Source organism: Sphaerodactylus townsendi, linkage group LG10, assembly GCF_021028975.2.
Source record: "Sphaerodactylus townsendi isolate TG3544 linkage group LG10, MPM_Stown_v2.3, whole genome shotgun sequence".
NCBI lineage: Eukaryota > Metazoa > Chordata > Lepidosauria > Squamata > Sphaerodactylidae > Sphaerodactylus > Sphaerodactylus townsendi.
Window position 1 is genome coordinate 61,608,791 of NC_059434.1, and position 27,275 is coordinate 61,636,065.

The 27,275-nt window shown below is 39.9% G+C and overlaps 1 protein-coding gene across 3 annotated transcripts in view; it reads left to right on the forward strand.

Annotated features, from left to right (window-relative positions):
• Positions 1-27,275, forward strand: part of EGF (epidermal growth factor) — a 62,885-nt gene that overhangs the window by 29,407 nt on the left and 6,203 nt on the right. For 2 of the 3 annotated variants that reach the window (XM_048508837.1, XM_048508838.1), the window contains exons 6-18: positions 2,053-2,178; positions 2,777-2,899; positions 4,483-4,605; positions 6,809-6,945; positions 8,247-8,395; positions 11,019-11,123; positions 12,030-12,253; positions 15,866-16,033; positions 16,431-16,577; positions 17,898-18,014; positions 18,391-18,516; positions 21,225-21,360; positions 23,715-23,879. In XM_048508837.1, the coding sequence (XP_048364794.1) occupies positions 2,053-2,178; positions 2,777-2,899; positions 4,483-4,605; positions 6,809-6,945; positions 8,247-8,395; positions 11,019-11,123; positions 12,030-12,253; positions 15,866-16,033; positions 16,431-16,577; positions 17,898-18,014; positions 18,391-18,516; positions 21,225-21,360; positions 23,715-23,879 (1,846 nt within the window). The remainder of the gene's footprint in view (positions 1-2,052; positions 2,179-2,776; positions 2,900-4,482; positions 4,606-6,808; positions 6,946-8,246; positions 8,396-11,018; positions 11,124-12,029; positions 12,254-15,865; positions 16,034-16,430; positions 16,578-17,897; positions 18,015-18,390; positions 18,517-21,224; positions 21,361-23,714; positions 23,880-27,275) is intronic. The other variant, XM_048508839.1, reaches the window with a different exon arrangement.

Below are 27,275 nucleotides of genomic sequence, written 5' to 3' on the forward strand. Positions count from 1 at the left end.
GTTTCGCAACTAGGCAATCAGCTGGGGCACCAACTGCGTTTTTCTGGGGAAACCGCCCCAAACCAAAGTTGCTGCACAAGCACGGTTCGAAGCGACATGGAAAAAATGTGGAACAACGGTCTTGGCTGGAGATGTGGCACAAAATGCGTGCTGGGGCACACATTTCTCGCTTTTAAGTGTCGCGTGCTAGACAGAGTAGTGTGGATACTCGCTTAACGACCTCACATGCCGTATGATCTGCACAACAAACAGTAAAAGCTTAAAACGCCCAATGGGTCTCTTTCTGGTTCCACTCCACTTCTCCACTCTGCTTCTGCCCTTTCTCATGATTGGGAAGGCATTTTAAAAACTTTCTTTCAGACAAACTTTTATTTTAAAAACAAGCCTCTCTCTCTGGTTTTTGAAAAGGATCTTTTTTTTTGTCTTCACCTCCCTCCCCAATAACCAGGAAAGCTTTTTACAACTTTATTTTTTAAAAAGATGGTATTTTAGAACAATTTTCCTGGTTGCAGCAGCAGCAGGAAGAGAAAGAGAGAGACAGAGGGGAAAAAAGGAGACAGAGAATTTGTGTGGAAGGGAAGGGAGGGGGATCTCACACCTGGTCCCCTTCTTCAGCAGTGTGTGGTCCAGGGAATGACTTTTCTTCTTTCTTTCTTTTTGGAGGGGGTTAATATCAATATACTTGCTATCACAGGTATATCGATATAAATGCAATTTAAAGGGCTTTAACAAAGCTCTTTATCTTGCAATTATGGGTGTGATTAGATCTGTGCTTTCAAGAGGAGATGATGGCTGAAGTTAAGAGAACCAGCAAAAGCTGCAGAGGTCCACTGAGACCAGCAAACTAGCTTTGGGACAGGCAGAGAATGGCTCCTCATGTGTAAGCAGAGAAACACGAGTTGACCTGTGCACTGAAGAGCCCCGAGGTAAGTGTTCTATGAATAATAGGCCCCTATGGGTCATTACTGACCCCTGGGGTATCTTTACATCATATATATGTTATATATATATTATAATTATAATTATTATTTATTAAATTTATTAGACTGCCCACCCCCAAAGGGCTCTGGGCAGTGTACAACAAGAAACAACAAAAACAATACATAATAAATTTCAAATCCTAAAACCCTTAAAACACAGCACAGCAGTAACATCATAAAACCCATACTAATTATTATCAATGAAATCTGAACCTAAAGCTAAAGCCGGGAGGGGAAATGGCATAGCATATTACAACTGCAATTACAAGCTTAACACATACTCTAAACTTACAAAAAAAAACCCCTCATTTTTTCTATTATGCATGATTATTTTCCCTTAAGCATCAAATCCCCAGTTCATCTGTTCATTTTTTCCCCACAAAATCTATAAAGGGTTTCTAGTTAATAATCTATAAAAATCTATGAGGTGCTTCTAGTCAGTAATCAATATATTGTCTTTGATCAAATAAGTAAGTTTAGCCATCTTTGCAGGTTCCATCATCTTCCCCAATCATTCTTCTAGTATAGGTAATGCTAAGCTTTTCCATTTTTGAGCATATAATAATATCGCTGCCATAGTCATATATCAAAACAATGTTCCATGACTCTTTTCTAGCTGTTTGTCTGTTAATCCCAAAAGAAAAAGTCCTGGTTTCAGTTGTTCAGAATCATCTGTATTAGTGAGTGACTTTGTTCCCAGAATTTTTCGGTGGTTAACATTTCCAGCACACACTCAAAGAATTTTTAAACATTCTAGCTAATTTCACTAGTGACATATACCAATAATACATCATTTAGAAATTAAGACTAGAACGTAACGCAAGTTTTGATGAAGAATTTTTATAAGAAAGGAGTGAGATATTTTTCCAGATTTATAGATCAGTATGACCAATACTCAAAAATGATAACAAAATCAAACCTATCTACATGTTATATGATGTGTTATCACAGTATATCTACAGCTCTGAGAGCTTTTGTAAGTAAGTGGCTTCAGGGCCATGCTTTGTAAATATAAATAAGAACTGAGTACATTTGGAGTCACACTTTATCCTGATATAATCTTCTTTTCCAGAAGTAAGACCTTGTCGTACAAACAGAAAAAGCTGCAAGACGAGACTCTGCGAGCACAGCTCCCAGACCAATCAGTGCAAATGTAGTAGAGGATTTACCTTAAGTAAAAACAGACAACACTGTGAAGGTAATGGAGAACTGAATGCAGGCAGACATGAAATAACAGGACCCAACACCATTTGTTGGGGTAATAAAATACTGCCTTTATTAATTTCACATCAGATCAATATCTGTAATGGCCAAGACATTCCATATCTGTTTTGCGATGTGGGCATTTGAAGGATACAAGCATGCCCATGCTTTCAGAGTGAAGCCACCCTGATTTCAAGTTCTTGGCTGTACAGCCCTGGCTGTTCCTCACCAAGCTCTGTTTGATAGGGTCTTTTAAATTGCACAGCCCATCAGATCTCCAGGGTCTAATCAAAATTTTAAAATCCTCACCTAGTCCCGCCCAGATGCACCATGCTTGGGACCCCTACTCTCATGTATGACAGCTTCTGCAGGAATAGATACCTCCAGTCTTTAAAGGCCACAAGCCTCCTGGTTGCTTTCAATTATAACAAATAAGCATGTGCTTATTTCTTGCCCACTAAGCTATTGCATTGCATAAAGTATCTTAAATAGTCCGTGTCAGTGATATTATTTTGTTCAATACATGGAATCTTAACATAATTAGATGACTGCTGTTCCTAATAATTTTATGCTATAATTGTTTCTTTCATCAGATGTCAACGAATGTGCACTGTGGAACCATGGGTGTACTTTGGGCTGCATCAATATCCCAGGCTCTTACTATTGTACATGTCCAAGAAATTTTGTTCTACTACCTGACAAGAAAACTTGCCATGGTAGGTAGTGGGCAAAAACACTTAAATGCTTGTTTCTGCTATCCCATTTCCCATACACATCTGCGGGAGTTTTCCTACAGTATCTCACTTTTCCAATTCCCTTATGTTTGCTTGATGACTGATGTCATCTGCATTTTGTTCCATCGAAGGTCCACCATTGGCATACATAATTTGTGCTGTAACTGGAGAAAAACTAGTGGCTCCTCATTTTAGTTTGGAAGCTTGTACATCTTGGTTATATGTGTATTTTTATATCTGGGCAGATTTTTGCCCCATAAGGGGCAAAATAAATAAGCAGTAAATAAATAAGCAGTATAATTAACCAAGTGTAATTAACAACAAGAGTACAACGAGGATTGCAGACAATAGTAGATTACAATGGACTACATTCTGGACTACATTAGTCCCCAAAAAGTGAGAATTGACCCACTGTGAGCTCAGTACTCAAGCTATGTACAGCTGTCTCCCCTGCCCGCCTCACAAAGTTTAAATATCCAGGTTCATAGTTTAACAATCCTGTAAGAATGATGTAAATCTCTTTCGCCCCAACTCATGGATATCAGCACGAACGGATTTAAGACATCTTTATAAGACCCTGAGTGATCAGACCTGTTGCCTATTATTAGGGATATCTACCAATTTTGTTATGCACCAAGGAAGCTAATATCAACCATGGATTCCAGGAAACAGCTGTAGTTCACCCTAATTAGTTCTATACTTATTTCATCTTAGCAGATGTTTCCATATGGTACTTTGGGTATGAAAGAAAACTGGTGGCAGCATAAAATACAAAGTTGAAGGAGGCTGTCTAAAGCTGCTGTTCTTCCTGACTGCTGAAAAGGAATAGGAATAGACAGTTTTTAGTAATGTTGACCAGAGGATAAAAAAAATGAAGGATTCCCCCAGTGAGATCCATTAATGCCAAAATAATGCCATGAAAATGTTCTAAAGCTAGGGAGTACTATCTCAGGCATTATGGTCTGACAAGGAATTCTGTTCGCTCCAAAAGTGATATTAAATAGGGGTGATTTCACTCAGCTACTATAGTTCCGTCTCAATGTTATTCTTAACTAGCAATAAAGCCTGTTGTTCAAACAAATACAACAGGCTCTAGAAAACTGTTGGTGGGTTAACACCCACCAAGGGCATCAACCACTGCTGCCTCCCGCCTTGGCCCTGTATCACCAGATCCCTCTTCCTCCTCTTCCCAGATGCCTGTATTGTCACACAATAGTTAATGGTGCAGTTGCAGCTTCCAGCAGTCACAAATATAAATTCTGGACCTATAATGTCTTACGAGAACCTGTGGTGATTTGCTTGATTTCTATAATTATAGAAATTGTACACAGATGGTGGATCATTTTTATATCAGAGATCATGAAGATCAGTGCAATCTGAGGCCCTATTACATACGAATGGGGGAGATGATGAGGAAAATCATTCTGTATATGCCAGGAAGCATTCTCATAACACATGAAGGTGCTGTTTGTAATTCATGAGCAGTGGCTTAGATTTTCCTGTTTTGAGTTTTTACAGCCATTTTTTTCTTAATCTTTTCCTGCTCATTTTAAATTTTAATTTAGAGCTAATTTCCTGTCCAAGCAATTACCTTCAGTGCAGCCATGACTGTGCCGAGACACCGGGTGGACCTGTCTGCATTTGTCCAGAAGGATCATTCCTTCATCAAGATGGAAAAACATGCATGGGTAAATATATATATATTTAAAAGTTTTAACTCTTGAGAAAATAATGTAATTTGCATTAATTTTAATAGTTTAATTAAGAAAGGCTAGATACAGAATAAATAGTATTTACGTAACATTTTAGAGTTTACAGATTGCTTCACATACATTATATCAGCAGTCTTTACAGTAGCCGCATGAAATAGGTTTGAAGAATTATCCTCGTATTGACTGTGTGGGTTTTTCAGGCTATGTGATCATGGTCTGATAATTTTTGCTCCTAATGTTTTGCCCACATCGTATTATTTAAGGAGAGTAGTTACTTCAGTGCTACTTAGTGACTTTTTGTCTGAGGCAAGATTTGGGACTTATTTTTTATTTATTAACTTTTTTTCATTTATGTCCCACCTTTCTGTCCAGTTATGGCTCTCTGAATAGAACCTGCTGACACAAGAGAACAGCTTTAGGTCTTTAATCTAGTTGGCTTGACAAAGAATATGAAATAAGACCATATCCGGAGGTTTTATAGCCTCTAAAAAGCCTCTATTTAAGTTTCTTGTTACTTCACCTGTTGGATTTAAATATCCCTGAACTGATCATTAGAAGAAGTGAAGATTGGGGCTGTCACAATTATAAATTAATTGTCACAATTGTAAATCATTTGTTTATGACTCAAGTATTGAGTTTTTGACCGCCAAGGTGTAGTATATGTTATAGCGTCTTTTATACACCTACCCTGTTAAAATGGCAGTTATGGAAAGGGCAGGTATAAATGAAGTACATAAATAATAAGTATCACTGTAGATGAGGAACAGATAAAAGGTAGATTGTTTGATGGCTAAGGAAGCATGGAAAGATGAGAATATGTGGGCTGCCAGGAAGTGGGATAGATTAAAACATTATGGGGAAAGTGAGGTCCCTCCCCCCAGTCCTTTCAGGGCACCACATTATTCAGCATAGCCCAACCAACATTGTGAAATGTAGATAGAGTTTTCCAGGTAGAGTCTGCTTGGGTAAGGAAGGAGGGAGAGACAAGGGGGCAGATAAAAGTAAGTTGGGTGGTGGATAGGAAGGACAGAAGGAGATAGGAAAAGAGGAGAGACTATGGTGGTTTTCAGGGAAAGAAAAAGGAAAAAGAGAGAGAGGGGAAAATAAGGTGCTCCTGTAATTCCCTGCAGGTCCCCTTCTGTTCTACTGGGCTTGACTGGGCAGAGAACACCATGTAACTGGACTTGGACTGCTGAAAGATGGGTTACCTGGTGGGCAGGTGGGATGAAGAGAAGTAAGCAGGGAGTTGTGCGGATATGAGAGGTTGCTAGGACAAGGGAAATAGTGTGTGTGTGTGTGTGTGTGTGTATGGGAGGGGGGAGATAGAGGGGAAAAATGAGATTGTTCCCCAAGTCTTTGTGAGTCTGCTTGTCAAAGTCTATTAGTCACGTTAATTAAATTAAACCTCTGTATTCAAAGACTTGTAAGCATAGATCACTAGGATGCAGCAGTCTTTGCCCTTTGGCAACCTCCTTGAACATCAGGCTTCTTTTGTCGCATCAGTGAGGTGCATGTTCGGCAGATACAATATTACAGAGAAAGGGCTGAATTCAAATAGGTTATAAAAGAACCTGAATAAGTCTTAGGCTCCTTCCGCACATGCAGAATAATGCACTTTCAAACTACTTTCAGTGCTTTTTGAAGCTGTGCAGAATAGCAAAATCCACTTGCAAACAATTGTGAAAGTGGTTTGAAAGTGCATTATTCTGCGTGTGCGGAAGGGGCCATAGATTCTGCCAGACTAGGATCTAGGAGGTACAAGTGCAAATCCCCATGTTGTCATGGGTTGCTTTGGGCCAGTTACCCTCTTGGCCGAATCCTCTTCACAGGGTAGACATTGTGAGGAGTAAATGGAGAATACTGTAAACTATTTTGGTGTCTGTTGAGGAAAAAGTAACATTATATAAATAATATATTCTCTGTAAATTTCAGCTATATTTCAGGCATGTGGTTTAACTACAACTTGTCTAATTGATAGACAATTAACTGTTTCCTTTATCTTCACTGAATAGAACTTTTTGAAATTAATTTAGTTATTCTGATTGATGTTTATTAAACAGCTGAAGAGTACAGAAAAGGGGAGATCCACAGACTGAAAACTGCCTTTTCCTGTGTGTAGTTTCTATACTACAGAACATATGGGAACTGGAAGAATTAACTTTATATGTCTTGCTAACAGGACCCAAGCCATTTCTATTGTTTGCAAGCAGCCGAGACATTCGGTGCATTAATTTTGATGGAACTGACTACTCAAGTTTACTTGGTTGGCAGATGGGAGAAGTCTTAGCTCTAGACTATGACCCAGTTGAAAATAAGGTAAGGCATTAAAAGAGAGGATTTTAAAGTGTTGCAAGGACACGCGGCTTTTGCTTCTTTGCATTTTGTGGTTCTCCATAATACGAACAACATACTGTCTTTTTAATCAAATGTCCTCAGTATAAACTGTTTGTTCTTTGTAGAATGGAAAAGCTCCATCTGTGATGAAATGAACTTTTTTATCCTGTAGACACTAACATGGTATCTCTGTCAGCCTTATATCGTACCAGATTTGTTTAGAAGATGTAGAGAATCTTTATTAAACTTATCAGATTTCTGGGGGGGGGGGGTGGGTGGAGAGATCTGGATTGCAGATTTGTATCAGTTTTTGGAATGGATGCCCCTAGATTTTGGCTTACAGGAAGGATGGGAAGACCAAGTGATAACTCATCATTGACCATGACCAAATCCTGGCCCTACAGATCCAAAATGACAATATTTTTAATTTGAAAGGGAAGATTGACAATAAAATTTGGGAGATTCTGTCACATTTCTGTTCTTTTTCTGAGCAGCATATATGGTCCTGTCTGCTACATTTTATTCTCACATTAATGACTGCATAGCTGAGTAGGGATTTGAATGCAAAACTCCCAGTTAAAAGGAGTTATCACCATTCTGGTTTTTCCATTCCTTGGTGCTGGCTCTGCTTCCCTCCATGATACATCTCTGAAGATGCAGGCAAAACGTTCGGAACAAGATCTGCCAGACCATGACTACACAGCTTGGAAAACCCACAACAACCAGTTGAATCTGGCCGTTAAAGCCTTCGACAATACATTGTTCACACACCATTTATGAAAGACTTTCTGTTCAGTATTAATCCAAGAACAGTAATTCGCAACCAGTGGAGCAGTTTGTGCGTTGAACTATAAACTGGGAGTTTTGCATTCAAATTTTCAGTCAAAAATGCTTGTTTATATTTCTTACTAATCACATTCAAAAATAAAACCAAGATCCAGTACCAAAATATGTTAATGTGGCCTGTTTTCATCCTTTTTTTACTTTACAACCTGTATTTCATATGATAAACTAGCTGGCTGGAAGGGAAAGGCAGGATACTGGAAAGATGGTATACGGGGCAGTAGGATTTACTTGCTAAGATTAACTTGCTCAAGAAATCAGTCTCCTTGAAAAATTAGTGCCTGCTTATTTGATCTATAATCATAGACTGCAATTTTGTAAATAACTCCATTACATTTCTCAGAAAGAAATTTCATTGCTAGAGAGAAAGGATAAGAACATCGTACTCCCAAAATAAGAGGTGCAGTAATCCCCACACAGCTTCTGTTTCTTCACCATAGATTTATTTTGCCCACACAACGTTGAAGCGGATAGAACGAATTAATCTTGATGGCTCAGACTGTGAAAAAGTTGTCCATGATGCAACAGAGAGACCCGAGGGGCTTGCTGTGGACTGGATTAACCGTAAATTGTATTGGACTGACAAGGGGTATGCGTCTGCTGCAGATATGACAGGCTGCCTAATGCTGGCCTAAGACATTTTGAGAAATCAACAACCTGCAAGGCAGAAGCAGTTGAACTGTTGTTCTAAAATACTAGCATGTTTTGTATGCTTATGCCACATCATAATCAGAATTCACCAGTCAGGAAGTCAGTTGCCAAATATCAGGGTCAGAGCGACTGTGAGCTTAGTGATATTTCATATGGAAGCAAGACTGACCTGTGAACCTGCTTCTTTTTGGGAAAACAAGGGTTAAAATAATACAGCTGTTGCTGTGTTTTGTCTATGTATTATACTTCTTCTCCTCAGTCTTCTGGAGTAGCCTTAAAATAGAAGGAAAACAATTAGCGTTAAATCGGAAAAATAGAAGTACCAATATTTTTTTCTTCCAGAAGCAAGCTGGTAGAACATGTTACTGGCAGATGATAATTATAAGAGGCGAAATGTGGAGAGTTCACAGGAGTTAAATTGTCTCAGAAACCACACTCACAGAACTGAAGATCTTTCTGAGCTCACATTCTTACCCCTCCCAAGACCCAAATCAAAAACTCTTAGCTATGATAGGGGGAAGGAAATTATTTTCTCCATTATCACCATTCTGGTTTTTCTGTTCCGTGGTGCTGGCTCTGCTCTCCCCCCAACTCTTACCCTGAACTGGGGAAATTAACTAAAGATGGAAAGCAAGAGGGGGTAACTGGGATCTTTTCTGGCGAGAACTCTTAAATGATTGTGTAATTCAGAGGCTTACCGGAGCCAAACGGCGCCTGGAGACAAAAACCCTTCCTGGCGCCCTTTCAGGCCAGGGGATAAGTTCAGCAGCCAACCACCCTCCTGTCCTGACTTGACATGCAAGTTTGAACCCAAAACTCTTTGAGGGACATCCACTTTGTGGGGAGCAGTGTCTTTCTTTTATGCCAGTGTCAGGTTCCTGTTCTTCACAACACCCTTTAATAGAAGCAGGAGTCCAACTACTTATATCCCTTCCTCCCTCCCCCCCGCCCCAAAATCTTTGACTTTCATTTCCACTTCTTCCTAGTGCAGGTTTGCCAACTTTGGATCAGAATGTTCTTGGATATTTAGGTGTATAGCCTGGGAAAGATGGCGTTTATATAGGGGTGGGACCATAGTGGAGTATAATTCTATACAAATTATCCTGCAAAACAGCCATTTTCTTCAGAGCAGCTCACCTCTATAGTCTGGGTCTGGGCGATCCAGGTTCAAACCTCCTCTGTGCCTTTTTGGGTAACTCTTAACCAGTCATGCTCTCCCCTCTTGAACTAACCTGAATTCCTTGGAGGAACAGCAGAATAAACTTTGATTAAAGAAATATTGATTTCCTCTTATTATTTTATTTATTATTAAAGAAATAAGTATGCATGGATGTAGGCTTTGCACATATGAACAGAAACTCTACAAAGCAAAGTTTTGATCATGATTGAAGTTTTCTGCACTTTGTACATAGATCTATTTCCGAAGGGTACTGAATGCATGCAGATAGAGCTGGTTCCTAGCTAGCACTGTGAACCTGCGCCCAGCCCTCAAATATATCCTCGATAAATTTAGGTTTGTTGTCTGAAATGGGTACAGTGGCTGACAACCACGCCAAGTTTTATTCCTTTCCAGGGCTGAATTCCCACTGAAAATTTAATCTTGATGCAACCAAGTTTCAAAAGAATTGGCACCTTTTCATACCGGTTCCAACATTCTCACTGCAGCATGTTTCTAGTGAAGACATCTAGCCCTGCCCCTTGGGGGTGGGGACTGCTGTCAGGGGTGCAAATATTAAGCTAGCAGCACCAACATTTCAGAGCATCTTTAGGAGATCCTCCTGATGATACCACCCAGGTTTGGTGAAGTTTGGTTCATGGGAGCCAAGGTTATGGGCCCTCAAATGTGTAGCCCCATCTCCTATTAGCTCCCATTGGAAACAATGGGGGATGGGGGCACCCCCTTTGGGAGCCCATAGCTTTGGACCCCCTTGGCCAAACTTCACAAAATCTGGGTGGTATCAGTAAGAGACTCTCCTGATGATACCACCCAGGTTTGGTGAAGTTTGTTCATGGGGACCAAAGTTATGGACTCTCAAATGTGTGCTCCCATCTCCTATTAGCTCCCATTGGAATGTTTTTTTTTCAAAAAGGTGCATATACAAGCAGGTCCAGGAAAATCCCGTGATAAGGGGTGGGGAGGAGTGCCAGAAATGGGACTGATCTGTGTTCCGCAGTTTGGCTGTGAGGAGATCCCGAGGAAACCTGTATATTTTGGGTGACTCTCCCAGGATTAATCGCCAGTGAGGAAATCACCCAAGAGGTGTGAGAAGGAGCATATTCCATTCAGTTTCACCACCCTCCTGTGGCAGCTCTTTTGATGCCCAGTACTCCCTCTCAAAATTTTAAGCATGCCACAGACTCGAAAAGGTTGGGGACCCTTTAGAGATACAAGTCAAGTCTAGGAAGGAAAGATAAAGGTGGAGCTAATACTGGGAACAGGGTAAAGCAGAAACCAGCAGCAGGGGAGCAGTTAAATTGGACCTAGTTGCTATCATTGCCTAAAAGGCAATGCATTTTGACCAAAAGGAATACGTGTGCTAACTGATCTTTCTGCATTGCAGGAGGTCCCACATTGAAATGAGTGATCTAAATGGAATGCAGAGGAAAATAATAATTCAAGAGGGTGTGTTTCAGCCTCAAGGGATTGCTGTTCATCCATTTGCTGAGTAAGTCGCCAAGCATAGTTTGAAAATAGCAGTAAGTGGTATAAATTTTGCAGAGTAACACTTCTGTTTTGTTAGGAAAAAATAGTGTTAGATATTCATTTATTGATAATATTTTAATGCTGCATCTCCAGGAAAGCTGCCCGAGACAGCTTACAAAATAAAACGAAATAAATGCATAAAACATTAACATTTATTAACAAAAATCCAGAATTTTTAAAAAATTGTGCTGTGATTATGGATTGATTTTATCAGATGCAAAACATTGATCTTCCAACAGTATGTATTTCTCACTCTCCCAACTGAGACCTCTTCCACACGGGCCAATAAACACGGGTGTAGGACACTAAATAACCGGGGGGGGGGCCTTCACGCAGATCCCACCCCAAAAACTAGTCTGCTCCATGTTATTTCCCCCAAACCGGTTTTTTAAATCGCTAAAGAAACGATCTTTTAAAAAAAATACCGGGTTGCAGCCGCTTGTGAGCAAATGGCCAGGCAGGAAGCACTTTATTTGCCTCCTTTTTCCTTTGAATTTTTTTTGTGTGGCTTGTATTTGTGTAGCTACGCAGGTGCAGCTGGTCATATTGGGGACATCAGCATGGCTGTGGGGGTCATTTGTGCACACCTGTGTAGCTATGCATGTATGGGAAGTAATTAAAAAAAGATATGTCTTCGTGCAAAGGTGTGACAGCAACCCAGATTGTTTCTGCAGGCTCCAGTCGCTGCCTGCATAGATGCACGTGAATGCAAATACAGGAAAATGGGTTACTTTATCCCAACTGCACCCCGGTTATACATTTGCTGTGTGGAAGGGGCCAAAGCCCTGTAATGTTTTATGTATTCTACTTTTCATTGCATGGGAAGAAAACTTATGCAATGGTTATGTTTGTTTTTCTTCACTACCAGGAGACTCTTTTGGACAGAAAGTGGGCTCCGTCCTCAGATTGAAAGTTCTTCCTTGGATGGCACCAGTCGTCTCATTATAGCTGATTCAGGTTTAATTTGGCCCAGTGGAATCACAATTGACTACCTAGCTGACAAATTGTACTGGTGTGATGCAAAACAGTCTGTTATTGAAACTGCAAACTTGGATGGATCTAAACGGCAAATACTCACACGGAATGATGTAGGTGAGCCACTGGGGTTGATAGTGATTCTCATATCATGTGTTTGTGTCTTTGAGGAAAGGTCATCAAAAATAAAAATACCAGGGAAACTACATATTGCCAGAATTGGCAGGAACAGCTGAGTTGATTAATGTAGTTTATTTACTGAAAAGAAGTCTGGGGTAATTCACGCAGAGCAAACATCCCAGGGCAAGTTTAGCAAATGGTGAGCACAACGAATGGCAGAAAGTGGCAGAAAAGGGTGGGCCCCAGCGAAAATGAAAGTGAGAGTTTTACTGGGCTGGAAAATTAAACTGTTTCATGCCTGTTTGTTCTCACAGGGCAAGCATGAGATGTCTTCAACCCATCTTGGGGGAGGGGAGGAAGGTCGCTAATTTAACATTTTCCAAACCCAGGTTGAGCTGAAATAAAACATCCTGAGAATGTTTTGTGAAAAAAACTGTTTGAAATTCCTCTCCAAAATGCTTTCCCCCCTATCTACAAGATGTTTTATTTGTGCTGTGCAGAAAAGATCACTGTCTGCCAGTACTGTGCAAAGGACTTTCGTCCTAATATAGATTTAGTTGAGGGCTGTATAAACAAACATTGATGAAACAAACATTGTGTGCATTCCAATGTACAGAAGGTGGTGTGAATGAACAAGACCTGCATTAAGGTGCATAATTATATGTGGACGTGGCCTATACTTCATTGCTTACAATAGAAGACACATTTAGTTACATTTCCCCATCCATATTCTGCCCAATTAGTCAAATAATGGGCCTGGAGCACTGTGAAGCAGTACTGACATGTTGCTTCTTCTCCCTGATGCTCGTCCTTTGTGTGCAGAAAGAGGAGCAGACTCACTCTAAAGAAGAGATTAAAAGTTCAGTTAAAACAAGGTATTTTACTTCAGCTACGGGTCTATGTATGTGAGCAAACTGTCGAACTGCACAACAGCTGCCCTCTAGCGTTACTCTTGCTACAGATAATCTATGCATCATGAAAAGGATACTTCAGCACCAGTTACCAGAGTTGGAACTAAAATATTGCACAACTGCAGAATCTCAGGCTCAGACGGGGAAATCATCAATATCATCTTGGAATTTGTCCTTATAACAAGAACACTAATGCCACTGTTGACAATTACAAATTATCAGCAGTAGTATTAGTGTAGGAAAATTGAACAAGAAATCAGTAACTCCTTAAAGACTAACACACTTTATTCCAGGACAAAGTTTCATGACTAAGAGCTCTTGCATCTGGAAAAGTGAGCTCTTAACGCAAAAAAAAAAAGTTATATTGGGAAATATTTTGGTAGTCTTTATGTAGTTAGTAGGCTACTGCTTAGTTTTAGGACAAGTGAATAAATCTCTTAAGAACACCAAAGAATGTGATCATGGATGTCATCCATCAAAACAAATTATCCCTAAGGCTCAATCTGTACATATCACATATGTTCTGCGATATAGGCAAGTCCAGGTAACCTCCGTGTTACAAAGCAGAAGGAAACGAAATTCACTGAAGTGTTGCAGAAATCATAGTTCATATTAACATAAATAAACTACCAGAAAAGGCAGCCTGCCTCATTTGGAGTGATGGGATCATTTTTGGAATGACAGATCTAAAGTAATGAAGACAAATCCAAGAAAGTTACGACAGATCCTCAAAAGTATTCAATAGTCGAAAGAGCGGATCCTAGGATTAAATTCAGGTTTGATAAAATAATGTCAGTGTACTGATAGAGTCTTTAAATATTTAAAAGCTTTTTCAAATGAGTGAGATGAACTGTCCTCTTGAGTACTGTGGGTAGTACAAGTAGCAGCAGTTTTGAGCTGTGAAGAAGCCTGTTTAAGCTAAACAATAACTAGAACAAGCTGTGCAGGAAATTTGTGGCATCTTTTTCCTTGGAATCATTTTAACATTGAATAAGTATGTCTTGGGAAAGACTGAGCAGTTGGATGTCCTGTCTCAAGGCTAGAGGCTGGACTGGGTAAAGAACAAGTTTATACCAATTCTGTGATAATGGATTGGATGTAACCATCCTTTTCATTCAATAATGTTCAATTCCACTCCTTATTACGTGTTCCCATCCTACCTACCTTTTGTCCATGAAGGTCTCATGATCCCCAGCATAGATTTTTTGATGGTCAAAGGGAATTCTATTCCCTTTTTCAAAGGAAAGCTGGTTGTATTCAACCCATTGTATTGCTACCAGGCTGACCCATGGTGGGCAGGGAGACTCTAAGACAACTGTGTCTCTATCCATCCTGCAAACACTTGGGGATGCCTAGCAGTGCAGTGCCAAGAGGGGGTGCCCGTTCTCTGCATTGGCTAGTTACTCACAAGGACAGAAAATCTGTCTGGACTTGCCTTTGCCCTTCAGGGATGAGGTGGCCTATAAGTTAGTTAGTTAGTTAGTTAGTTAGTTAGTTAGTTAGTTAGTTAGTTAGTTAGTTAAAGAAAGAAAGAAAGAAAGAAAGAAAGAAAGAAAGAAAGAAAGAAAGAAAGAAAGAAAGAAAGAAAGAAAGAAAGAAAGAAAGAAAGAAAGAAAGTCTGCTGTGGAAGCCCATTTTCGCTTCCAGTCTTGGTCTACCTGCCTCACTAAGGCAGATTCCGCATGGGCCAAAAACAGTGGCGTGAAAATGGTGTGAAAACAGCGTAAACCCTTTTACACTGTTTTAAATCATTTTACATTGTTTTCACACTGTTTTCACATCGCTGTTTTTGGCCCATGCTAAATCTGCTTAAGACAAATAACATGCTAATGTGTTTGCTCCAAGGGATTTCTGCCAGTACAATGCTAATCTTAGTTTCATCCTCTAACTTCTCTCTAACAACCACATTATATGCATTGCCATTGTTTCACAGCTGTAGCTGAATCAGCTCCTTCCCACCTTTGGGAACTCCTAGGCTTAGCCACTTATGCCAAGCTCTCAAATCATTTGATTAATTACCCAACACTTAAGTTTAGGTATTTTTCTTGTTTTTCCCTGGAAAGACAAGGCTTTCCTTTGTCCTGGGAGATTAAGAGTCACTCTGCATACCCCTGAGGGCCTGAATCTCTCTATAATTATCCCCTTGCCCAATACTCAGGGCCCAGTACTTCTGAGGTATCTTTTGGTCCAGTTACACTGTGTGCCATTTGCTTTCTCCCCCACCTTCTTGAAGCTCAGTGCAGGCACTGAAACTCTGCTTTTCTGAATTTGTTCTTCAGGAACAGGTAACATTGCCCCTTTAATCCCCAAATTCCTTCACTATCTACTCAACTCTATCCTAGGATTGTGTGTGTGTTCTGCTGCTTTGGTTATCATGTGCTTGTATTTTTATTATTTTCCTTAATAAAACTTGTTAAACTTTTGCAAAGTTCTCCTGTGGATTTCTTCCAGAAGCAACTCTCAGTAAACTGTAACAACCAAGATTCCGGGTTTGCCCAACCTTTCATTAATCATGGTCTGCCCTTCGCTAATTCCCCCACACTAAAAAGGGTAGACCCCAGCATTTTGGGTAACAGTATTATACTTGTGTATGAAATATTAGGAATAGGTCATTATGTGCATACTAAGCCTGTTTTCATAATGTTTTTCACAATATATATGTGTAAATGGGTTATAGAGAATATATGTATGTTTTTAGGACACCCATTTGATATAACAGTATTTAAGGATGACATTTGGTTCTCTGACTGGGCTAAGCATTCATTAATGAGAATGAACAAGAAGACTGGACAAAATAAGGTACGCCTCGGAGGCAACATTCTGAGGCCAACTTCACTGGTGATCATCCATCCCTTAGCAAAACCAGGTATGTGTCAAAAGTCATGCAGCTGCTTTCTTCTCATATCTGTCTTTGCTAATCTGTTAGGTAGTCTTATTGGAACATCTCAAAAACAGAATTATTCGCTAAGCAGTACATGGTGCATGGTAAAGCAGGAAAAACTGGTTGCATCAGATTTGGTGAGGCAGGCACCTGGTGGCTGTACATACAGTCATTGAATTAAACATTGCAAATGCTATGAGTGTTACAGGGATTCCACTTCAGGTAAATTTGAGATATGCAAGTCCCCATGGCCATTAGGCATTGCTTGTATTTTTAACTGTGCTTTTCTTTCGGTGGCTTTCTAGGACTAAATTTTGATTCCAGTTTCGAAATCCTAGAGTTCAGCAGTCAGTTTTCACACATGCATTCCTTATTGTTTCAGGCCATATCTTCATGGCTGAGAAGAGGCTGTCAGTGAACAAGACATCAGCACTGGATGTTCCATACCAGCATCTTTTAAGGAACAATGTGTATGGAGACAGAAATGGAAAGAATCTACAGACCCTGACTGCAGAAATTTTGGTATATGGTAAGATAGCAGTCTCCTGTTTCCAGTGACAGGGGTAGCTGACAGATTCCAAAACAGAGTCCAGGCAGAGTTTGCAGCTGGTGGTAATTATGTTGTGTCCAGTGGTGCTGTTTCTACAGCAAAATAACTCTGTTGCAGGGGTAGACTATCTACTGCTCTTTCTCAGATTATAGAGATGGAGAACAGAATACATTTTCAAATCCTTCCCCCATCAATGAAATTTTGCCTTTGTTTGGAACCCACACATTGATTCTAAAACCTGATTTTCAAATTAAACGTTGTTAGCTCCTTCATTTCCCACCACTGCCAAAGCCAATCTGGTTACTTGCTCATAACATCAATATGACCTGTTTAGACAGTCCATTCGGATTGGGAAAAAAGTCAGAATTAAAGTGCTCAGGAAAACAGTGGAGGAAAAAAAGGAGGGGAAAGCATTTCCAGAACCAAACAGAAGGGAAAAAACACAGTATTGAGAGAAACAAAATAGCATTTGGTGGTAAGATAGGTTGTAAACAACTCATATGGAAAAGCATACAATGGAAGGCAACAGTCTCATATTATTCTCATCATAGCTCTGTACTCTAGTCTAAAGAACCATAGTTCTTTGGATGTTTTGAGAGTATTGAGAGAAACGACGCAGTATTGAGAGAAACAAAATAGCATTTGGATGTTAATCAAGCACATCCCTAATTGCTGCATTTTATTTTATTTAGTTAATTGATTCTCTGCCCTTTCTGAGTGGATAGTCTTACATCATTCTATCTTCCGTTTTATCATCCCAACATCCAAATGAGGAAAACTGCATGGTTTGAATGCCAAAAGACCATGAATGGAGTGCTTTAGACGGGTTACATTGGACAACTGTTTTGAATTACTACTGCATATCTGAAGATTCTCAAAATGTATATCAGAAGCAAGTGTCAGTGGTGGCCACTTATTTCTGTGGTGGGAAACTGGACTCAAGTTCACCATGCACATTTATTATTATAGAATGGACCTAGATTAACAAATGAACAAATACAATCAGTGGACTAGAAAGGATGTTAAAGAACTGTAAAGCAAAAAGCATAGTTAAAAGAAAAGTTCTGTAACAAATGTAGAGAACAGTTTTCAGAAATCCCTCAGGGGAAGGCATATATCTGACGGCATGTTTGTCTTTTGCAAGAAAGTGAGTGAGTGAACATTGTATGCAAGTTGACACCATGTCTAGAGGGATTATGTTTTGAAAAGCTGATTCTAATTAATTAGTCTAAAGCTATTATTCTGAGCATATGTGTTATGAGCTTAATTGGAGCAATATTTCTCTATTACATGCCACAGGTCAGGATGACTGTACAGCATTGCATTGTGATGTCAATGCTAAGTGCATTTCAAATGAAGATGGCACCACTTGTCTGTGTCGGACAGGGTTCACCAAGGAAGACACATTGTGCTATGGTAAATGTCAGCTATCAGAAAGGCCATGCTCAGAGCTTCCAGTTATATTTTAAACTTAATTTTCAGGCATGTGAAGGCGCAATTCCTCCTCAGTCACAGGCAAAGTGACAATCTAAATGCATGTTGTACATGGCTCTCTCATTCCCACTCTGTTTTCACAATGACTTGTGAGGTAGACTAGGCTAAGAGAGAATAGCGTAGATTTGACTGCAATATCTGACTACAGGATTTGAGTCAGAATCTCAGTTCCTAGTCTAGGGCTAACCACTACACCACGCTGATTCTATTCATGCTGGTTCCTCCCACCCATCTTTTAGTTCTCTCAAAATATCTTGCCCAGACCTTACCCCAGTTTTCAACATTGTTTCTCTTGCAGACATTGATGAGTGTGCTTTTAACCTGGATCTCTGCAATCAAAGCCTGTCAAGGTGTGTCAATACTGAAGGCAGCTACATTTGCAGGTGCCTTGTGGGGTATACTGAAGATGGGCTTCATTGTTCTGGTGAGCCAGGGAATTGGACGATCCTACTGTTTTGTTCTTGAAATCTTACATTTGGAATGATTTCACCATGCAACAAAGAGGGATTCGACATTATAGGCATACTATTAAGAGATACTGCTTTTACCAGTTGAGAAAGGCAATGATGCAGCCTTAAGTTTTGAATTCTGCAACAATGCTCCAATTATTCTACTGTCCTTGGTGGCCTTATAGTTAAATGTCTGTTTTTAAATGATCTTTGAGAATACTGTAGACAAAGAAAGAAACTGATTTTGTGTCTGCAAGACCAGGGGTCGGCAAACTTTAACACCCAAAGAGCCATTTGGACCCGTTTTCCACGGAAAAGAAAACACTTGGAGCCGCAAATACTTTTTGACATTTAAAATTAAGATAACACTGTATATACGGTAATGGTTTTTTTACCTTTACACTTTGTATACCAATTATAGTGTGTTGCTTATGAAATCCATGAAGTGCTACAGATGAGCGAAACAGGCGGTGCAAAAGGGATCCCTTTTATAACAGATGGTTCAGTAGCGGCAACTACATATCTGCCATCACTTCCACCGTTCCTTGCAAAAGGCGAATGAACACATTTGTTACCCAGAAAGCTCAACGTCGCCATGTCTCTGTTTCCATAGAACTGCTGTGAGAATTACATCAGTGTTTCTGATAGAGAGGCTAAAAAACAGGTGGACCCTTGTGTGTTAGGGACCAATGGAGGGCAAGGAAGGTGGATAGGAGGCGGGGCTTGAGCTGTCAGTCACCGTTCAGATCTTGGGGGAGGGGGAGTGAACAGCTCCGAGCAGATCAGCTGCCGTCGCCATTGCCACTGGGGTTCGGGAGGGAGGGACTGACCCCTGCCATTGTAGGGCGGGAGCCACGGCCACCTGCCTTCTCCACTTGGTACCAAAGCCCCGAGGAAGAGCTTATCCGCCTACATGGCCGGTGGGCTCCTCAGCAGAGGGCGGAGGCCAGAGAGAGCCACAGTACAAGGACGAAAGAACCGCATGCGGCTCCAGAGCCGCGGGTTGCAGACCCCTGTGCAAGACCAATGGCCAGTTCTGGTTGTAGCTACAAAGCCAAGAGTTATAGTGATAGTGTATTATAGTTCTTGGACATTGGTTAGATGACTTCAGACATCACACCAACACCATCATTTGAGTCATTGAGTCATTAGAAAATGAATTATGCTTGCAAATCAGCCCTGTTAAAAATGATGTGGTACAACTGATTTTCTTTAGCTAGTAGTAATTTGGATGTAAACTGACCTAGAATGCTTTGCCTGGTCCTGCTAAATTTACAAGCTCTGAAAGGCAATTAACATGCATTATCCCTTCCTTTTTGGCACTTTCACTTCTGTATGATGTGCACTACTAGCAGCACATCAATATGCAAAACCTCTAGTTGCCAGTGGATGCATTCTCCTCCTTTTCCTTGGCAGTCCTAATGGGAGCAGAGAGGAATAAATGACCCAATAAAGATTTATTGGAAATCATTACCATGCATACAAATGAAAGCAAGGATTGAGTCAGCTATAAGACTCATCAAATAATTTGACATTAGTTTAACAGTCATGAAATTCAGAGTGCTGACATTTGCAATCAAGTGCATTTGAAGCCATGTTCATAATCAGATTTGCTGATTCCCACAGACAGAACATGAAGCCTGATGTTAAACTATTACTATACTCCCTTACCCCGCCTCATCAATTATTGTCATAGTCCTAAATACCAGCATTTTTTAGCAGATTCCTATTTTTCAATCTAAGCACCTGTACCAGGAGAAGTAAAGGACTGCAAAATGGGAGCTGGACTTTAGATCTCGCCCCTTCTTTCTATCACTCCCTACAATTACAACTCCCTTGTACTTCCCTTGTTAGTGTTACTTGTGAGTTAGAGTTTCTGTGTGCAGTTGACAGAGGGTAAAGCTCATAAAAACTGAATGAGATCCCTTGAAAAGCAGCTAGATCCAAGTTCAGTAGAAGTACCTGATGAAGGAAGCTTTTACTCTCAAAAACATATATCCTGAATATGTTCTTGGTCTGGACTCAAATCTAGCTCTTCTACTGAAGACCAATATGGCTGCCCTCTGAAACTATTGTTTTGAGAAACAAATGAGAGAAGTCTCACAGTCTACATATTGCCAGTGGTTGTCTTTCTAGCTGCAGTCCATTCTTTGGAAGGGCTGACTCAGCCATATATGCCTTGGGCACATTGCAGTACTATCCCACACTCTACATGGGACTGATGTGGAGGTGTAGCTGCACATATCATGATAGGATTGTGAATTCCAGCTTGGGAAATTCCTGGAAATTTGGGGATGAAGGATGGAGCTTGGGGAGTGGAGGGAGTTCAACAGAGATGTAATGCAGTACAACTTATCTTCTGAAGTCTCTGTTTCCTCTAGAGTAGGGGGGGGCAACCTATGGTGCTCCAGTTGTTCATGGGCTTCAATTCCCATAAGCCCCTGCCAGCATGGCCAATCGCTAGTTTGTCTGCAGATACAGCACAATAGCAATGGGGCTTCCACATGGCAGGTTTCTACACATTTTCAATGGCAGCTGCCATTTTATTTATTTTATGTTTATAGTCCACATTTCACGCTGAGATTCAAGGTAGGTTGCACAGTGTCAGTCAGTGCAATCAACAATAAGCTATTTAACAGGACTGTCCAAGCTGGTTTGTATCTTGTTTAATACTGTGTTTCAGAGCCTGTCATACCAAGTACTGTGGCAACCAGTGCGGAGTCCACTGACCAAGATGACATGGTTGGCTGCCCGCCTTCATACTGTCTCCATGAAGGAGTTTGTGTTTATTTTTCCAGTCTCCAAGCTTATGCATGCAAGTAAGTACTGAACTCTGCGGAGAGAAAAGGGAGAAAGCTTAGTGATAGTTTTCAAGTCAATCTAGGAGCAGCAGTGATGTAGTGGTTAAGAGCAGGTGTACTCTAATCTGGAGGAACTGGGTTTGATTCTCCGCTCAGCCACCTGAGCTGTGGAGGCTTATCTGGGGGATTCAGATTGGCCTGTATACTCCAACACACAACAGCTGGGTGACCTTGGGCTAGTTACAGTTCTGAGCTCTCTCAGCCCCACCTACCTCACAGGGTGTTTGTTGGGAGGGGGGAAGGGAAAGGAGTTTGTAAGCCCCATTTGAGTCTCCTATGGAAGGGTTTTATTGATAGTTTTAATGCTGGACGCCAAGTGATTTATGTGGAACCCTGTAATTTTATGTTTTAATGATGTTAACTATATTAATTTTTATTGCTATTGCTGTTTATGTAACACTATTTTGTTGTTCACCACCCAGAGCCCTCAGGGGATGGGGCGGTATATAAATATGATAATAAATAAGTAAGTAAGTAAGTAAATAAATAAATAAATAAATGGGAGAGAAAAGGGGCGATATAAATCCAATTCTTCTTCTTCTTCTTCTTCTTCTTCTTCTTCTTCTTCTTCTTCTTCTTCTTCTTCTTCTTCTTCTTCTTCTTCTTCTTCTTCTTCTTCTTCTTCTTCTTCCGTATATATATCCTTCCATTTCCTGAAATTAGTGTGGTGTGGTAGTTTAAGTGTAAGGCTAGGACTCGTGCAATCCAGGTTCAAATTCTTATTCTGCCATGGAAATTTGCTTAGTCATCTTTGGCCATTCTCAGCCTAACCTTCGTCACATTGTTGTTGCGAGGATAAACTAGAGGTGAGGGGAAAAGGTAAGCCCCTTAAAGTCCCTTAAAGTCACACAAAGGCAGTGTATACAGGAAGGAAATAAATAATTGCATAGCATCTTAACGTTTGGTAGCAAGGTGACTGTGCATTTATCCCACCTTATGCACTGGTTTGCCCCATCTATGATTTTTTTTTAATGAGGCTTTGAAATTTATTTATTCATTTATTTATTTTAAAATTATCCCTGATTTATCAAGCCAGCTAACAGGTCTCTAGGTCCAACCCTGACATTAATCACTATACCCGGTTGGCGCTAATATAGGAGTGTGTATGAAACACTTTTATAGATATGTCTTTATCTTGTCTGGTACATGCTCTAGGCATTAAACCACTCCACAAGGACAACCCGATACACATACGTATGGGCAAAATGTGTGGGTTTTCCCTATCATGAATGTTTTTACAATTGTACACTAGATGGCAATGTTCAATCAGCCACCAACTAAGAATACTCATTTTATTCCAGGTTAACAGTAACAGAGTGATTACTATGCCTTATATAGCATCTCTATTGTGTGTCAAATTATATGAACCTGTATTCAGTTGTCAGCATATATGTTTCTTGAATGGTGATACAATCCATACCATCAGATTAAAATGTGTACAGAACGGTACTTCCGAGTAAAATGTTCACCAAAGTTTGTTGAAAATTACCCTTGCCTATTTTTACACCAAAGGAAATGTAAAATGCTTCCAGCTTCATTTGTATTCACTGTTTGCAGTTGACTTGAGCCTTTTTTTTATGAAGCATGGTGAAAACTGGTCACGTAAAGCTCCATCCTGTTCTTTCTGACCCTGATCAAAATAAGCACATGTGCGCAGCAAAGGAAGGCTGAGTTAAATACTTAGATTCACTTTATACTTTAATGTCATTCTATTACATATGAGACAGCATGCCTTCTTTCCATTTAAAAAGAATTTTAATAACTGTAGAACAGGGTAGAAACTTTTTTTTGTGAAGCAGATCCTCATCAACTATACTTACAAAAATAAAAATTTAAAAACCTAAACAAATGTGATATTTTCATTTAAGGACTTGAATAAATGCTTTTTATTAAATTAATGATTTTTAGTAAACAAATGTGCAATTAAAAAAAACTAAATAAAATGTGATGTTTTCCTACAAAGAGTTGAAAAATGCATTATTTCGGTATTAAATGCTCAGTCTAAAATTAATTGCTGAATTGAGAATCTCTATATATTATAGACAAGTTGTTTACAACACCCTGGAAAAGTTTGTACCATTTTTTAAAATCTACCCTAAGGTAAGAATTCCAGCCTACTTTTAAAATTCAAATTAATTTAAACACCCAGATTTAGTCCTCTTAATTTTTTACTTCCTACCGAACCTTTGTGGTTTTGGATGGTCCCAAAATGACAGTTTCCTAAGAATAACATTGGGTGAAGTCATGCCAACATGGTGACATTTGTTCTCTTCATTATTGGCTACTGTATTTGCTTCATTTGTTTTTGACAGCTGTGCACAAGGCTATTTGGGAGAGCGCTGTCAGTTCAGCGACTTGGAGTGGTGGGAACAGCAACATGTGAAACAAACCAAGAAGCGGAATTTCACAACTGCCATTTCCTTGGCTCTGTTATTCCTGGTTCTCCTTTTGGGAGTTGGATCTGCCTACTGCTACAGGTAAAGCTACCTGAACAGCATATCTGAATTTCTGTGTTTGAGATTTTTAGTCATTCCTGTGACTGCTTTAAAGTGAACTTTGGTTGTCATTTACTATAATTGGGCTGGGAGTGTGGATCTCTGTCTTTGTTTGGCTGGAGTGTATGTTTCCCTGAGCAACCTGATGGCCCTCCTAGTTTTCTTCAAATAATCTGCCTGATAATCACCTCACAATAGTGAATTCCAGCATGTTCTTCAGGTCCCCCCCACCCCCGCCTTCATGAACTGTCAGATTAAGTTTCTCATGAACACATGAAGTTGCCTTATGCTGAATCATACTCTTGGCTCAACAAAGTCAGCAATATCTCCTCAGACTGGCAACGGCTCTCCAGGGTGTCAGGTGGAGGTCTGCTACAGGACCTGCTGCCAGATCTTTCAACTGGAGTTTCCAAAGTTTGTACTGAGCTGATCTTCCCTTTCAATTGTAAATAGTTGTGCCATCATCATCATGTTTTTGATCATATAAACATCATCCTCATAACATTTTAGATCCTTCCTTGGGTCAGTGGTCTCGTGTATGCTTTTCTAGGGACATGTGGCACAAAATGTACACTGGGGCATGTGTTGGCTGGAAAACAGGCACACCAGTCTGTGTTTCTAAATTGGAATCCAAAATAGTGTAGACCCCTGATATAGGAAAGTCAGAGCTGCAGAACTCAATTTGACTTGTGAGTTTTTGTGCTAGGCTCAGTCCCAGACCCACCATAATTTGGAGAGCTTTGCCAGAAAACCACTGGGCTCAGTTCCTTAATTCTCCATCTGCCCAGCTTCATCAGTCTGTGTTTCAACTGCAGGCTTTGCCCAGGTATCAAATATTTTCTTTCTTTCTTTCTTTCTTTCTTTCTTTCTTTCTTTCTTTCTTTTACATTTCCAAGTTGGCAAACTTAAAAGGGATATCAGATTCTCATTCTAAGTTTCTAACTGGCAAAATTTTCTTTAAAATTGGCTGATATATAGGGAGGGGAGAGGGGTCTTTGGAATAAAGGCCTGTGCTAGAGGCCATATGCAAAACCTCTTGAGCACAAATTGGGCTTCTGGTTGTTCCTTCCTAATTTATGGTGTGTACAGTATTTAGACCTCATGTTGGAAAATACTCAGAAATCAGCAAAAGAGGAATGCCTCATTAGGGCTGAATGAAGTCTTGCAAATTAATGAAAAGACTTTCAACTTCCTCAGAACTCTGCATTGGGAGGGATGTTAGTAAAAACAAATACTAGGATAGTGATGGAGAAAACAATGTTGTTAGGCATGATGGGAAAAGGTTTCAGTGATCCTCAGAGAAAGCACTGGATTAGGCAGATTTAATTTAAGATCCTCTGAAGATGCCAGCCACAGATGCAGGCAAAACATCAGGAGAAAATAATACTAGAACACGGCCATACAGCCTGGAAACCATACAGCACCCCAGTGATTCTAGCTGTGAAAGCCTTCGACAATAGATTTAATTTAGTTTAATACAAACAAAAACCTTAGTTGTGTCAAACTTCAAAGAAATAGCAACAGTCTCTTTGAAAACATAAAACCAACATTAATTTGGGCCAGTCTCAGGTGTTAACTGGAATACACCAATCCTAGTGCAGATGTAAAGAAAAATGCTGTCTTTCTGTGACCAAAGTTGGAAATTGATTTTAGCTAGAAACACTAGATTCCAAACTAGGTAGTATTATCTAGTGGCTGGGGATATGGATTTTCCATAAGCAAAGTGCTGTTATTAAGTAGAAGTTTTCTCCACTGGTAGGATTCACATTGTTGGTCCATTAGAATTGAACAAAAGCACTATAACAGTTTTTATTAGGAATAAAATGTCGCAAATATTTGAGTATCCCCTCCCTCACTTGTTTTGTTTAACAAGCAGCTTTTGATAAACTCTGGGGAAATCAAAAGCTTAGTCACAATTTAAGTGCACTTAGTTGGTTATGTTACTGTTCTGCATTTTGGTTGTGGATCACCATGCTTACTTATAGTTTTGGTATCTGAAAATGCTGAAGTTATAGTTCTCAGATCCTGCCACATGGGCTGGAATTCCACATTTAAAGGCAGTTACAGATTGTTGTTCTTCTCCCATTTCCCAAGCAAACACACTGATTTATGGGAGGAAAGTACATGGGGTACAGATTTCAAATCTCACACTAAATCTGTCACATTAGCAACAGTGGAAGTATTGGTGGCTTCCATAATTAGGTTTCCCTGATTCACAGACTCTTATTGATTTTTGTGCGTGTAACACCCCATTCCCATTTAAAACTTAAACTTCAAAAAAAAGGGATATTGTTTTGCCCTGATTTACTTTCCTCCTTTTCCAAATGGTTTTGATCAATATAACTGTTTATCTTGAAAGCAAGTTTTCAATTACATGCTTGGCTAGGTTTGTACTACAGCTATTAGTAGCCCCATATGATCAAAATGAAACCACTGATCTAAATCCCCCTTTCACGGCAGCCCAGAAACCAATATTTGGATTAGAGTTGCTATTTCATTTTTACTCCTACTCAGCTATATTTTAAGACGAATTGATTTAGTTCCATGAGCAGGTCAGTAAAAGACCTTCTCTTCATCCACAAAACATAAATATATATTGTCCCTTAATGTGGGACTTGCAGAAATTAAAGGGGGGAAAACTCAAGTGGCTGTGAGGAGGCTTTTTATACGATCTCCTTCAATTTCTCCCCCCACCCCAATCATCTATGTTTAACTGCTCAGAACATTGATCATGTAGAGTGTGGAAGGGTAAAGCTCTATGTCAGTGAGGTTAATAGATATGTAAAAAGTAATAATAATTTTATAATGTTTTCTACTTGTCCACAGTAATTTGCACACATCATCTTGATTATCCTTACAAGCTTCTCTATAAAATAAATCAGTTATACTGTAATTCAGAAGGAGCAGATTTGTGTGTCTAGGCAGAGCAACTACATTAAACCAAATTTTCTCAATCCAAAGACAGCAAATTACATTTTTATTCTTCACACAATTTTCTTAGAACTCTTTCAGCCCATGTTGAAGAAGCAGCTAATAGCAAACCACTTCCAAACATTTCTTGCCTTAAAAACCCTACAGGGTTGCCATAAGTCAGCTGTAATTTGACGACACTTCCCACCACCACAGCGTAGTGGTAAAATGGATAAGCGAAAAGTTGTGGTGACTTAGGCAAGCTGCATTCTCCCAGCCTCAATCCCGTTTCTGCAATATGGGTATAATATTTACCTAACTTTCAAGGCTGTCCTTCAGTGACAATATATGTGAAGCACTTTCAACACTGAGGGTGCTACATAAAGCATTAAATGCATCCTCTAGCATTTTTAGTCTTCTGTCTGTTGTGGGTTTTCCGGGCTGTGTGGCTGTGGTCTGGGAGTGTTG